Source organism: Phalaenopsis equestris, unplaced genomic scaffold (assembly GCF_001263595.1).
Source record: "Phalaenopsis equestris unplaced genomic scaffold, ASM126359v1 Scaffold000352, whole genome shotgun sequence".
NCBI classification, from domain to species: domain Eukaryota; kingdom Viridiplantae; phylum Streptophyta; class Magnoliopsida; order Asparagales; family Orchidaceae; genus Phalaenopsis; species Phalaenopsis equestris.
The window spans coordinates 122,726-138,619 of NW_018164794.1; the positions used below are offsets into that span (position 1 = coordinate 122,726).

At 37.8% G+C, this 15,894-nt stretch overlaps 2 protein-coding genes across 6 annotated transcripts in view; one reads left to right on the forward strand and one right to left on the reverse strand.

Annotated features, from left to right (window-relative positions):
- LOC110026118 (uncharacterized protein At1g26090, chloroplastic) overlaps positions 1 to 15,894 on the reverse strand; it is a 69,219-nt gene that overhangs the window by 43,672 nt on the left and 9,653 nt on the right. The window lies entirely within an intron of this gene.
- On the forward strand, positions 10,913 to 11,689 carry LOC110026122. The gene is made up of 2 exons (XM_020726938.1): positions 10,913 to 11,126; positions 11,397 to 11,689. The coding sequence occupies exons 1-2, from the start codon at positions 10,913 to 10,915 to the stop codon at positions 11,687 to 11,689; spliced, it is 507 nt and encodes a 168-aa protein (XP_020582597.1).

Here is a 15,894-nt window from a genome sequence, read left to right on the forward strand (position 1 = left end):
ATACGACGATCGACAAGCTGGCGACTCCTTTTAAAAAAAAAAAGAGAAAAATGAACGGAAACATTGACTAGTGTGCTTAGGTCATTAGAAGGCTTCTCGATCTAGATTCGGTGTAAGTCCTTCTGTTGGGAGCGTCTCCAACTTTATACCTGAACCTCCATTTCTCTTCTTTTCCTGTGTCATCCTTGCCATTTTGGCGGATATAAGTGCTACCTTTTGAGCTCCACTTGATAGTCATAGAATAAAGTTTTGTTATTTTGACCTTAGGGCTACCGAGATTCTCATGTACTACATAATTCATGGATTAACGGCCCAAAATCTTAAGACGTGATGAGTAAACTTCCTTCACTACCATGCAGACTTAGGGTCCCGAAGACTTGGGATGATGGGCCTGTAGTATCCTGATATAGTTACATCTAGTCTCTAGGGATTACTCCTCCCTCTTTTGACTACCCCTATCGAGATCTATCGCTCATTTTGCCTTTGTTGGTATCATCTTGATCGTCTTATTGCTTTTGAGCTGCCACCCATTTGGGATATGATGATTTGTCATCTTTTTTTATGGTCTGGATGTGTTTTGATGTATTGGGATTTCTCTTTGGGGTGATTTGGCTATTTCATAGGCTATGTATGTCGATGAGCCCATTACCCATGTGGGGACTGTGAGAGACTCACTCTCCACCTCATGGTTTAATGGGAGCTTTGAAATCATCAGAGCATTTCCCTAAAAATAATTGTCGTTTGACAGTCAACGCTGGTTGTCACTTCTAATGTCATTAAAACTCTCTGGATCAAGAGTATTTTTGAGCAATTTCCAAGATGTAATTAACTAATTGGGATATATCCCATTGAGAGTACTTTGGACCCTATAACATGCAAACACTCCTAAATATCTGGTTATGGATAGTCTACGTAGATATTCTTTCGTGGATATTGATCAAGGGTGCTTCTGCCCGATCTTGTTCAGATCGACATACTTGATATATCCTTAAGAGGTTTATCACATGTAAGCTCCCTACATCCTTTCTTTTGTTTGTCTTCTCTATCATATGTTCGTCTTTTTTGACTCATCTCTTCTCCTGGTCATTCACATGATATGGAAGAGAGACTTATTCGGAAAAGGATAATATATAATGATAAACAAACTAGCGACTCTTTTAAAAATAAAAAGAGAAATGAATGAAAACAAATGCTACATCCCAATTGCCCCACCCAATAAATAAATACATACCAAAAAAGATTGTACAACTCTCAATTATGGAACATAAAGTTGTATAAGTCACACTTGGCTACTCACTCCAATGCTCATTGCCTCTATTTGGAAGACATCAACCTAGAGTGAGCAAAACTAGCTCAACAAAATAATCCGGGCTAAACTAAGATTTTAAACATTGAAAGAATGTAATGTGAGTGCTCGTATGAAACTATACATGTGTTCATAAAATCATAACATTCTGACATAATGAAAAAATGCAAACATAGCAGGTACATGTGGTATAAGAATTGACTGTAATATAATATGCAGGTCGTAATCATGAAATCATATGTATAAGCATGTTCTTTCATTTCATAAAGGTCATATCATAAGAATGTCACTTGTTTTATGTATATGGTTCAATTATTTTCATTTTCTTTCATCACGAGTCGTCACCCTGCTCCAAAGGCCATATATATTATCGATAAATTTTGGGCATCCCCCAACATAGCAATTATCAATATGCTCTGATAGTCACGGTTCCCTAATGTTTTGTCGTCGCTTAATCTCAATGGTTCTCAGAGTTTCGTCCCCGTATAAATATCACGCTTAATCTCAATGGTTCTCAGAGTTTCGTCCCTGTATAAATATCAGCAGTCGGGAATACATCTTCGCATAATGTACTTGCAAGCACTCATGTAATAATCTATCCCATAACATTCCATATGCCATTTAAATCATCAATCCCTTATCAAGCATTTATCATGCATTACATGTATCATAGGCATGTGCATGAAGCATAATAAATGAATACATGTATACAATTTATATCATAAACTTAATCGCATGTATCATATCATAACATCATATGTATCGTAAGAGCAGTAAATATGCATTCATATATTCAATTGCATGTGTCATTTTACAATACGCTAGAAGTTTTAAATGCATCAGTGTCGAAATATGAATTATGTGAAACCTACAGAGGATTATTTTTCTTAAATTAGCATCTAATTATTTCATCTGACTTAACGGGCAACCGTACGTCGAGTTTCTATGTGCTCGCCTTGAACTCACCACCTTGTATACATAACATGAGGAATGTAGACAACATAAGAATTCATAAAATTTTGCTAAAATATGAATTAACCCAAAAACAAGCATTAATTTCCAAACATACATCAAATGGATTGTTCGATGAGTGCTGATGAGAGTTGGTCTGACCAAATTGCTAGTTATACGCCTCAGCAATGGAGGTCTGACCAAATTGCTAGTTATACGCCTCAGCAATGCCCTAAAAAAGGAGGTAGTTGTGATGTGACAGAAAGTGATATCACCCCTAAAAAAGAAGGAGGTAGTTGTGATGTGACAGAAAGTGATATCAGAGCATGATGATGAAAGTATGTTGAATTTTTAAAGAAGTAAGAGTGAGATTAAATATGAATTGGTTTATACATAGCTATAGGTTGATCAATCTGGGGTGAGTATCCCTTATGGAATAAGGTGTCACATGTCCTTGATAAAACTTTTATATGATAAATTGCATGTGAATAATAATTTGTGCCAATACAGATAAACATGTAATAAACATGTCTGGAGAAGAATCATAAAGTACTGAAGGCCATCTTTTGGGCTAAGTGCAGAGCACAAAGTTATAATTGAAGCTGTTTTGGCACAAATGAAAAATCAAAACAAAACAAATGCAGACACATTATAGGGTATTATACTGCTCATATAACAAGTAGTTGATAAAATAGCTGCTATCAAAAGATCCTTCACCAGTACATGGTCCAGATCTGAAGCTGGAGCAAAAGTGGATCGACACTTTAAGATAATTCACTCTTTTAAGCCACGAGCTATCCAGGGTGCTATTGACCCTACAACTGCTGAAGATTGGCTGCTAGAGATCAAAAAAGTTTTGGATGGTGTGATTTTGTCTAGAAAATTGAAAAGTGGTACTCGTTGCATTCATGTTAAGAGGTGAAGCAGAAAGGTGGTGACAGATGCAACATAAAGAGAAATTTCAACTAACACCTCTTCTATAGATTTAGTGGGAAAAATTTGTTAGTCCTTAAAGATTGGTTTAGTCCACCTTTAACCAAATTATCGTTGCAGGATAAATTTATAAATCTAACTCAAGTGGGTCCAAGACAGTTATGCAACATGGGGTAAAATTCACTTCTCTTTCTGGATATGCACCTCATTATGTCTTCGTCAAGGAGGAAAAGTGTCATAGATTTCTATGCATTCTTAGAGATCAGTTGAGGTTGGATTTAACTCCATTTAAAATAAACGATTTCTCCATGCTTTTAAAACTGACAAGAAGAATTGAAATTGAACTAAACTTTTCTGGTCAGCAGTGATAACCTTAGGCAGACAGGCACGAGGACTTTGGCAAAAGAGAACACAATTAAAGCAAAAAAACTTAAATTAGAAGGTAAGCAAAATCAACCTTAGGTATAAAATCCAGTTTACAAATAGTGTGGGAAGATATTTTTTTAGCGGTATTTGATCGATAATGGGAAATGTTACAAATGTGGACAACTAATGCATATTCAAATGAATTGTCGACATGAAAAGAAGAAAGGCATCAAACCATAGACAATCCAAGGACAGGGACAACCCATAAAATATTTGGAAGGCAGTCAACCCAATAGAGCTCAATTTTTGGGAAAGCCTTCAGTGCCAACAAAGGGTGAAACTTCGGAATGCATAACCGAGCAACTAATAAAAGCTAGAGTTTTTGCAATTACCCCTCAAGAAGCCGAAGAATCTGAATATGTGGTTATATGTACCATCCTAATTCAAGATCAGTCTGATACTATTTTATTTTATTTAGGTGCATCGCATTCCTTTATTTATGATGAGTTCTTTGTCAATTTACTTGTTGATATTATGCATTTTACTCTTGCTTTGTGTGTTACTATGTCCTCGGGAAGTGTGTTTTATGCAAATAGAAAATGTGTTGGGCATGTTCATGTGTATGATAAGAAATTATTATCAAAGTTGATTATCATACCAATTTAGACATTTAATGTTATTTGGGGATATATTGGTTAATAAATCCTTTTGCTACAATTGAATGCTGGAAAAAGGCAGGTGAAGCCGAAATCAGGAAAAATCATTTTATATCTTATGTGATTGAAATGCACAATGCACAATCTTCCCTAATTAGTGCAGTTAAAGTTAGGAAATGTTTATGAAGAGGTGAATTTGTATTTTGGCAAAATTAAAAATGCTTAATAAAGATGCACAAACTGAAAAACATCCCAGTGGTTTCAAATTTTTCTGATGTGTTTTTGGAATAATTATCAGGGCTACCGCCAAAATGAGGAGTTGAATTTGACATTGATGAGCAACCAGAAATGTCAGCAATAATCAAATTAAATTAATTGAACTTACAACTTCAACAATTTAAATCTCCCAATCTATTCACAATTTATGCATGGTGCTTTATATCGATTTGATCTATTTCACGTTTAGAATTTAACTAAATTATTTTGAACAAATTCTGGGAGATTAAAATTTTAGACTACTTTTCAATCGTGTTGAACTCTACTCGATTCCTTGAAATTTGGTTGTTGCACATACTCTCTCTCATATACTCAAGAATCATTTGCCAAAGTATAGTTGCTTCATCTCTAACATGAAAAAATTGGCAATTGTTGTTTCATTTAACAATATAGAGCATTGCAAAATATATATTCAATTAACTTTTTTCCTATTCTTTCATCATAACTAAAGCATTTGTTGTGCTTCAAAATTATATTTTTACCAAAGTACTTATGCCCTTTACCATAAATACTACTTTCAAAATTAAATTCTTATTTATATACGAGACATGCTTCATATCTTTAAGCTTTTTAATGACTATCAAATATTTTGATTCGAACAATTTCAACACTGGTTGCTTAAAATGAACAATATTGCTATTAACACAATATTATTCAACATTATTTCACATATTGAAAATCATTCGCTATTGTTGACCTCACTTTTGGTTGAGGTCTAAAACAAGAACCCAATTATCACAATGTTTGTCACATAAAAAAATAGGAGTTCACCATCACTAACAATTTATTCAATAGCACTAACTTTACTAGAATGAATACAATAGTTACCATTTTTTTTATTAAGAGTCTGTTTCTTATTTTTGTTTTACTGTTTGTAGCATTCATTTTAATGTGATTATTTTTTATAGCAATTGTAGATTTTATCCTTATTTATAAATTTTGATATACTCTTTGTATCAACATAAAAATTCATCTCTTAAGTTCTAACTAAAACAATAAGATCTTCTCATTGAGCAACATATTTATCCACAGGTTGTTTCATCTTCTATTTAAAAAATATAATATTATTCACTTCATCTAGAGTAGGTGTATTTTGATCCTACGATTTGGTATATTTAAATGTTGCATATGATGAATGGAGCAAACATAATAAGATTAATGCAAAATCTTATTTGTTATACTAAAGCTTAATGACTTTTAATATGGAACCAATAAACTTTCAACATCCTACACGAATTTCAAAGTATGACACAGATGTCGAGATAATATTTTGAACAAGAAACATTCAAATCTTGATTAAAAGTCATCTAGAGCTCCGATTTCAGCAAAATTATAGTTAAACTAACTGGCTCGATGAGACGGACCAACTGATATGAAAACTAGCCCAATCCAAGTCAAATCAAGCTCATTCAAGTCATTAAACTATAGTTAGAAGATTTATGAATACATTTGAAAATTCAAACAACTGTCAAATATGATAAGTTTATACTCAAATCGAGCGGCTCAACAAGATGAATCCAACGAGCCCAAGATTACTCAATTCTGACATCATTAAGACACTCAAATGTCCATTAAATTTCATATGATCGAGGGAAGCTCTCCGGACCGTCCGATCAAAATGATTCATATTCCTGCATTAATTGCATCCATAACACTATAAATAGAGCCCCATCCCTCTCATGAAAAAGAATGAAGTCAAGAGAAAGCCTGAGGTCTTAAGGAAAAGCTGTAGTTCATTATCACCACCAAGCGTCATCAACCACCGCCAACCGATGTCGACCACCGTCGAATGTCGTCAATCTCTACCTACCGTCATCGATCACCACCAACCAGAAACTGTCAGTCGACATTGTACATTGAAAAATATAGTTACCCTTTCCCGTCTGTGGGACAAGATTTTCACAATTGGGCCATGTCCCGTGGTTTTCCCCTTTCGAATTTTTCACATAAAAACTTCTAGAGTCATCACAATTTTTTTTATTTCATTTGTGTGTGTTGAACTTTTGTACAACGCTAAGACTATAATTTGTTACTCTACCGTTGCAAATTTTTTAGCACACATCAGTTTGGCGCCGTTTGTGAGAAGCTCTCAATCCCGCCACTGAAGTGCTTGCTCAATTTTCTACATGGCCACCAGACAAAATGTTTAGGAAAACGGAGCAGCTCGCTCTAACACCCATCATTCCAGGGAACAGTCACGAAGTCAAGGGCAACATGTTTCTTCATCTTCCCGCCCTAGAAGACAGTATCCAACCAACGAGGGGGTTTCAGGTCCTTCTATGGAAGAACACATTATCCAACTAACGAGGGGGTTTTGGGTCCTTCTATGGAAGTACGAATGCGTAGAATGGAAGAGTCTCAGTTGGAGATCATGCAATTCCTACGAGGGACCCAACAACCACTGTCCACACCGATGAACGATACTTGGTTGCCATTAAATTCACGAACTACGACAAACATACCGCCCAGAGAGACTCGTACCGGCCACCCTGCTCAAGAAGGAATAGTTCCCTTGTCAGGAGGTGATGTTGAACTTCTAGACACCACAAGTTCCACTGATCCATCTCATGCAGCTCCCATGGCACCACCACATCTTTATACCATTCCAGATGATGTCATATGTAACGAACTACGTCGCCTCGTCCGAGAAGAGTTCCCCCTATAGAAGAAAGATTGCTTCCATACTCACCATAACATCCTTAAATCCTCTCCTTTAGCAAATGCGGTCCTCCAACACCCTATTCCATCAGGCTTCAAGTTGTCGAACATTGACGCATATGAAGGGATAACTGACCCATATGAACATATTGATCATTATGGAACCATCATGCATATTCAACGTGCCTCTGACGTGTTTCTATGTCAGGTGTTCCCAGCCACTCTTAAGGGACAAGCTCGAACCTGGTTTTACTCTCTATCAGGGGGCACTGTAAATACCTTTAACGAGCTTGTCAGATTGTTTGTGGAGCAGTTCATAGCAAATCGACGGATCATCAAAGATTCATCTCATCTCTCAAGAATTAGTCAAAGTTAAAGAAAGTCTCTCAAAGACTACTTCCGCAGGTTTTTTGCTGAAGCCCGTCAAATTTCAGAAGTAGATCCAGAGTTACTTAAGGGGTACCCTTCTCCTCATCACTGATGCGGGAGACTGTTCATTCTTATGTCGATCTTGTCCACCGTGTGGAGGCCCAAATCACTGTGGATGAGGCCATCAGTGCACATAAAGAACAAGTTGAAAAATTTGGTTTGAAAAATTTGGGGGAAAGAACAAAGGTAACTCCAGAGACAATAATCAATATTCACAACGAAGAAAGTCTAAACAACCAAAGAATCATGACCTCCTCCTTCAACTTGTGGGTTAACGAACTGAATATCAACCCAAGAAATAATATACACCACCCAACACGTCACGCGCTAACATCTTGATGGCCATCAAAGATGAGCAAGCTGTTAAGTGACATCACCCTCTAAAACCTAACTCGGGAAATCAAGAACATTACTGTCATTTTCATCGAAGTCGTGGCCACACCACTGAGGCATGTAAGCTCCTTAGGGAAGAAATTGAAAGGTTGATTCAGCAGGGATATCTTGGTTGATTTATACAAAACAAACTAGTTGGTACCGATAATGCTCCTATCGGGGGACAAAAAACACAAAGGCAATAACATGGGGGTCACCCAGTCGTGGGTGAAATTCAAACAATTGCATGAGGCCCATTGCTAACTGATCAATTTCTTATCACTGCACCTGGTGAACCAACACATAAGAAATTATGCCTTCAACCTATCACTTTTGATGATTCTGATCTAGAAGGAGTCTGAGTACCTCACCAAGATCCTCTTGTCATTAGCGCAGGAATTGGCGAACCCTGCTACAATGTAAAAAGAATCCTGATCGATAATGGGAGCTCTGTTGATGTTTTGTTCTACTCCACTTTCCTTATTTTGGGACTAACAAGGGAAAGACTTCAACCTGCATCTAAGCCATTATATGGTTTTGATAATCGATCAGTACGGGTCGAGGGAACAATAAATCTCCCTATTTTCATGGGAGATTTTCCTCGACAGATAACTCATTCAGTTCAAAAAATAATAAATCTCCATGTTTTCATGGGAGATTTTCCTTGACAGATAACTCACTCAGTTCAATTCATTATTGTCAAGTCAGAATCAGCATACAACGCCATCTTCGGGAGACCTATACAATCCATCTTTGGCATCGTAACATTTGTACTACACTTGAAGCTCAAATTTCCAACCCCAACAGGGATTAGCATCGTTCGGGGAGATCAACATATAACACAATCATGTTACCTTAGGCAAGCTCAACCACGCCCATCTGTGACAGTTAACATTGAAAACTTTGATCTCTGAGACGAAGATGTATCTCAAAGAGCTTCCTCTGCAAAATATTTAGCTCATGTCTCGCTCTCTAATGAACACCCATCAAGAAATGTACAGCTTGGTTCCTTACTCTCCGATGAGGAAAGGTCAGAATATGTAGATCTCCTCCGAAGGAACCAAGATATTTTTGCATGGACTCCGGCCGACATGCCTGAGGTTGACCCTAAAATAATCATGCACTCTTTAAAGATATATCCAACCTTTAAATCAGACGTTCAAAAGAAGCACAATTTTACCCCCAGATTGCTTACAAGCTATTGAAAAAGAATTCAACAAGCTTCTTGAAGCAAAGTTCTTACAAGAGGTACACCATCCTGCATGGATGGCCAAGGTCGTCATGGTGAAAAAAGTTAGTGGTTCATGGAGAATGTGTGTTGCTTATACATACCTCAATAAAACATGTCCGAAGGATAGTTTTCCCCTCCCATGCATAGATCAACTTATTGATGCCACTTCCGGACATCAGATGCTAAGATTTATGGATGCTTACTTAGGGTAAAATCAAATAAAGATGAACCCAGTAGATGAGGAAGCCACCTCTTTTCAAACAGATAAAAACTTATATTGTTATCAGGTTATGTCATTCATATTAAAAAATGTTGGTGCAACTTGTCAATGTCTCATGAACAAAGTCTTCAAGAATCTTCTTGGGCATACAATGGAGGTTTACGTTGGTGACATGTTAGTAAAAAACCTAGAAGCATCCCGACACACTTCTTATTTGGAGGAGTGTTTCCAACTCCTTCGTCAATAAGATTTATGACTTAACCCGACTAAATGTGCTTTCGAGGTGACACCAGAGAAGTTTTTGGGATTCATGGTTACCCATCATAGAATTGAAGCAAACCCAAAAAAAAAATTAAGGCGCTGAGGCCTGAGGGACATGATGGCTCCAAAAAACATCAACGAGGTACAACGGTTGAATGGTCGTATAGCCGCTTTATTCCGCTTCTTAGCTCGTTCTGGGGATAAATATCTGTCATTCTTTAAGATACTCAAAGGTGCTCAGAACACCGGTTTTTAGTGGACAAATGATTGTTAGAGCGCTTTCGAGCAACTCAATGCATATTTGGCTTCACCGCCCCTCTTCTCAAAGCCCATCCAAGGAGAGATGTTATATATCTATTTGTCTATTTCACCTCATGTAATAAACATGTAATAAGTTCTATTCTTGTCAGAATAGAAAAATCAATTGAGAAATCAGTATAATACATTTGCAAGATTCTCTTAGATACATAAAGTTGCTATCTAATGGCAGACAAGACTGCACTAGCCCTGGTTTTCTTAGTAAGAAGACTTCGTCCGTACTTCCAGGCTCACAGTATTGGCGTTTACACACAACTCCCTTTGAAAGCTATCCTACAAAAACTAGAAGCAACAGAAAGATTAGTTAAATGGTTAGTATAATCAAGAGAATTTGACATCTGCTATTTACCGCAACCAAACATCAAATCACAGGTGTTGGCCGATTTTGTGGTAGAGTGTACTGTGTCAACCTCTGATTAACCACCATCTTCTCTTCCACGGTCACCTCAGTAGACACTATATGTAGACAGAGCATCCGGAAATTCATGAGCTGGTGTAAGAATACTACTCATCTCCCTAAGGCAAGACATTTTGAAGTATGAACTTCGTTTGAAATTTCTAGCCACCAATAATGTTGTCAAATATGAAGCACTTGTCGCTGGATTAAAACTTGTCATCAACTGTGAAATGCGAAACATAATTATCTACCCAGATTCTCAACTCATTGCATCCCAAGTGGAGGGAAAATTTGACGCTCATAACTCACAACTGGTGCAATATCTCAGTCTAGTAAAAACACTTCTCGCCCGAATTGAAACATGTCAGCTTATTCACATACTTCGGAAGCATAACACCCGAGCTGATGCCCTCTCTAAGCTCGCAACTTTAACAACTAGAGATATCTATAAAAGAAGGTGTATTAAGGAGATATATTTTCCCAGTATTTAGGGCCCATGGGAGATACTGTCTATAGATGATCCCAGGGAGCTTCTTTGATGGATCCCATCATCTCCTTCCTCCGAAACGGAACACTGCCATATGATGCTACTACATCAATTTGCATCCAACACATGGTTGCCAACTTCATCCTTATAAGGGATGAACTGTATAAGAAGGCATTTGTAGGTCCATATCTCAAGTGTCTTCCTCAATTTGAAGCTGATTACACTCTACGAAAGGTTCATTCTAAAATATGTGGGGAGCATCTTGGTGACATGACACTTGCTCTTAAAATAGTGAGGCAAGACTTCTACTGGCCCACGATTAAACAAGATGCATTAGAGTTTATGAAAAAATGCAAGAATTGCCAACTATACTCCAATCTTACGCATGCACCACCAGAAGAACTCACATCTTTTCTAAATCCTTGGCCTTTTTCCCATTGGGGGGTAGATATCATGAGGTCATTTTCAATAGCTACTGGACAATGAAAATTCATCGTCTTAGCTGTTGACTACTTCACCAAATGAGTATGAGCAGAGCCTCTTGCCAAGATTACTGAGGCCAATGCCAAACAATTTGTTTGGAAAAACATCATTTGTTGCTTTGGGCTTACTGCAAAAATTATCACTGATAATGAGACTCAATTTACTGGAAGGGTCTTCACATCATTCTGTAAGGATCTTCACATTCAGTTGGTGCACACTGCTTTGGCGCATCCCCAAACAAATGGACAAAAAGAGGTGACAAATCGGACGGTGCTGAAGGGGTTGAAGACTCGTCTTGAGAAGGTTGGGGGGCAGTGGGTAGAAGAGTTGCATAACGTCCTCTAGGCCTATCACACCACCACACGAACTCCTACTGGGGGAAACTCCATATAACTTGTGTTTTGACACCGATGTTATCATCCCCGTTGATATCAAAGTTCCAAACCCCCGAGTCAAGACTTTCGAGTCGGATAGCAATGAAGAAAAGCTTCGACAACAGTTGGATCTTTGAGTCGGATAGCAATGAAGAAAAGCTTCGACAACGGTTGGATCTTCTCCTGGAAATACGCGATGTGGCCCACCTTAAAGCTGCTTCCTACCGACAAAGAATTGCTCGCCACTTCAACCCACGAGTAAAACCTCGACCTATCTCCATTGCTGAATTGGTTTTGTGTAGTATTGAAGCCGCTAGTCATGGTCCCCAACGCAAAAAATTATCCCCTCTTTGGGAAGGCCCATACATCGTGGCTACCATGATCAAGCTTGGAACCTTCAAGCTCAAACAATCAGATGAAAAAATCTTGCCTCGGACTTGGAATGCCAAGAATCTTTAAAAATACTACAAGTAACACTTCATTCATATCATTTATGTCATATTACATGCACTGTTAATGTATCTCAGACTCATTAAATATTATTTACTTTATTTTACAAAAAAGAATATCTTTAGAAAGTGTAACAGCTCTTCCACGAGTCACTTTATGTTCTTGGCCCGAGAAATACACAACTCTGATTGTATCTTAGTCATAGCACGATATATCCCAAGGGGATTTGATTTGACCTTTTGGGTTAACATCGTTGAGTTTTTACTCCTATAAACAACCTTTGAAAATGTTAACAGTCCTTGGTGGACTATACTTGATCCCTTCCACACAAGTTCATAAGCAAGCAATGCTCCAACAAACAACCTCAAATGTATTAATATGTCCTCAGTAGACTTTAGTTGGCTCCTCACATACAAAGAAATACTCTGATGCATAACCCCAGCCAAGTTAAAAGCCGATGGCAATTTATCCCCGCGATAACTTTCTCACATACTAGAACTTCTAAGATATCTTGTATCCACTGTGGAATGAAAGGAAAATATTATCATAAAACAATAAATAAAAAGAAAGAGAAGATACTTGGGGGGAAAATAGCTAACAAAATCAAAAAATTAAACAAGATGATCTTCATGCATCATTCATACAACATCATAATAACATTTATGAGGATCAAACAACATGACAAAAGCAAACACACTACAAGCATAAAAGGAGGAGTATAACACTAATCAACGTCAACATTCTCCTCCGCCCCCTCCTTGTCATTAAAGAGCACCTTCTTCAATTCACTCTCGATGTCATCACTATCAGAATTTGAGGAAGAATCCTTTGAAGCTTGACTAGGAGTGAGCCCCTCCACGATTATACCGGTTCTGCGTTGCACTGCTCGACTCCCCTTCAGAAAACCTCGGATGAATCCTTTCCGGTGAACCACTTTTGCTGCTCCTTTACTTAAACATCAAGCACCCGATCACGAGCCTCTTGAACACGGTCTCAAATGATAGTCTTAAACTCAAGAGAGTTCTTAAAGTCCTCGACCGCTTTACGCTTAACTTCTGAGACATCAACTTCTTTTGCAGACCTCAAAAGTTGGATCTCTTCTTCTTGAGCTAATACCGTTGACTTAAGGGCTTTCACGTTCTTATTACTTTCACGAAAGCTGGCTCGTGCTTCAACCAACCCCTCCTAATTTTTCTCCAGATCCTGAAGCTGCAACAAGAGGGAAGTTGCCATTGTTGAAAATTATATCTTGCACTCTGTCAACTGTGATTCCAAACATGTAACTTTTTCAACCCCAGATTCATACCGACGTTTGTACTCACTTTGAAAATATTTGATCTTAACAAACTCAAAATTCTAGTATCTTAATGTCAGTCCTAGCCCCTTCTGAGTTTCCACCATATTATCCACCTAGAAGAAAAGAAATATGGGTCAGAAAGATGAATTAATTATATAGTAACAGAAGATGAAAGAAACTCACAAAACTCTCGGCTTCCAGGAGCCCACTACATTCATGAGACAAGATATTCTCAGGAACATGAATAGTTGAAGGGCATGGAAAGGGCTCCCATGATGTTTTGACCTTCTTTTGTTTCTGAGGCAATACTTCACAGTCACTACTCACTGGAAACCGCTTTAATGATTCTGCAAGGCCTGACTCGGATGGTATCTTCTTAGATTTCTTTAATACTACAACCGCAGACCGTTCGGGGTGGAAAGAAAGCTTAACCTTGAACAATGATTCCTCACTCACAAATTCGTAAATATATTGTGTCTCTTACAACAGATCCTTCAAGTCATGAAATCTCAACATCTACAATATTACCTCTTCGGTAGTCTGAAGAGAGACAGACAATTGTTGAAACCTTCCTCGCCTCTCGCGGAGCCCCCAATCATTTTGTGCAAAAAGAATTTCACGGACCATTGTCTCATCGGTTCCTTTAGGCAGAAATCCAACATCTTATGCTTAAATATCACACGATCATGTGTATCACTAAAAAACCCTCACATCCGTGTCAAAATTGTCGGTGTTAACATCGACCCATGACTCTTGAAGAAAACAATTAACCCAATAATGACTGTCACCACCCGACAAAACAACTGGGCAAAGCAAACCCCGAATACTTTCATAATATCAATAAACTCAGGTGCCGGCGAAAATCTTAAACCTGCTTTCAAGGCTGTCTCATGAATAACAACATACCCAGAAGGAGGAGAATAAGCTCAATCAGTTGAAGTTGACAATTTCACCACCATATCATTCGGGAAAACGAGGTTCTCCAGTTATTGTCATTTCTGCGACAGTACACAACAACACTGCACTACAACGATTCGTCGCAACACTGCACCGCAACGTTTCACTGCAACTCTGCACCGCAACGTTTCGCTGCAACTCTGCGCCGCAACGCTTCGTCTCGACACTCCACGGCAACTCTTCGCCGTAACTCTGCCCAGCAACTCTGCACCGCAACTCTGTCCCACAATTGTACGCCACAACTCTGCCCCGCAACTCTGTGCCGCAATTCTTCACCGCTACTCGGGACGATTTTTTTCTTCTGGGAAATCCCAGATCAGTTGGAGAATCCACCTCTGCCTACTCCACCAGACCCCTATTTATAGGCTTTAAAAGGGATTTAACCATTAATAGTCATTATTATAGACTTCAATTGTTAAATAGACTTAAAAAAGAAGTGAAAAATTAAATATTTATTATTAAGCAGGCTAAAAAAGGAGTGAAAACATTTAATGACACAAAAAAATGAAAATAACTTTTCATCTTCCAAAAAAAAAGAAAAAAAAGATAAATGAAGAAAAGTTGATGATATTTTCATCTTCCAAAAAAAAATCAATTTTCTCGAATTTCATGCAAAATTCAAAATTTGAGCTCCCCAACTCTGAATATAAAAATTCTATATTTTGTCTAAGGTAGGATTTGAACCCTGCCAACTGACCAAAGAAAATAATGTTGAGATTTTTATACCTATTTTACACTGATTTTGATGATATTGCACTTTAAAAAAAGATATTTTTGATGTTTTGTTGCAGGTATGTTGAATTATGGTCATTGGAGAAAAAAATGTGCAAAAAGGAGCGAATTTGGAGCGAAAATGACTAAAATATAAAGATTTGAACTATGGCGCCGACGGCGAACCCAACGGCGTCGACGACGGGTTTTTCTTGAGAGTTTAGAATCAAATATTCCAGAAGGCCGCCGAAGGCGAGGCGCCCTCGAGGCTGCTGATGGTGAGATCGGCAGTTATCTCAATAAGTGCATTGAATGTGGACGATTTTTGAGGGGATGCTTAGGCAACTCTTGGTAAAACTCTTCTACAACTTTAAGAAAAACTTTTGGCTGAAATTAAAGAGGGTGTAGAGTGTAGAGAGTTTAATTTAGAGTTATATTGTGAGGAATTCTTCGAGAGATTGTAAGAGTGGAGGGAAAGTGAGAGATTTCTTCCTCCTTCCGCTTTAAAGAAGAATTCTATGTACTGTAAATAAAGGAAGAGATTTAGAAGAACTTCATGGAGTTTGCTTGGGGAGGAATTAGAGATAAGTGGTATTTGCTTATTGTAGTTTGTATGACTTTGCTTTTATATATAAATTCCAAGTTTTGTAGTATCTTTCTCATGAGTTTTGAGTAGTTTTCTCTGTCTTTCTCCTTATCTTGAGATTTTGTGAAATGGTGATTTGAATTAGTTGAGCCTTGAGAATGTTAAAGAAGTTGTG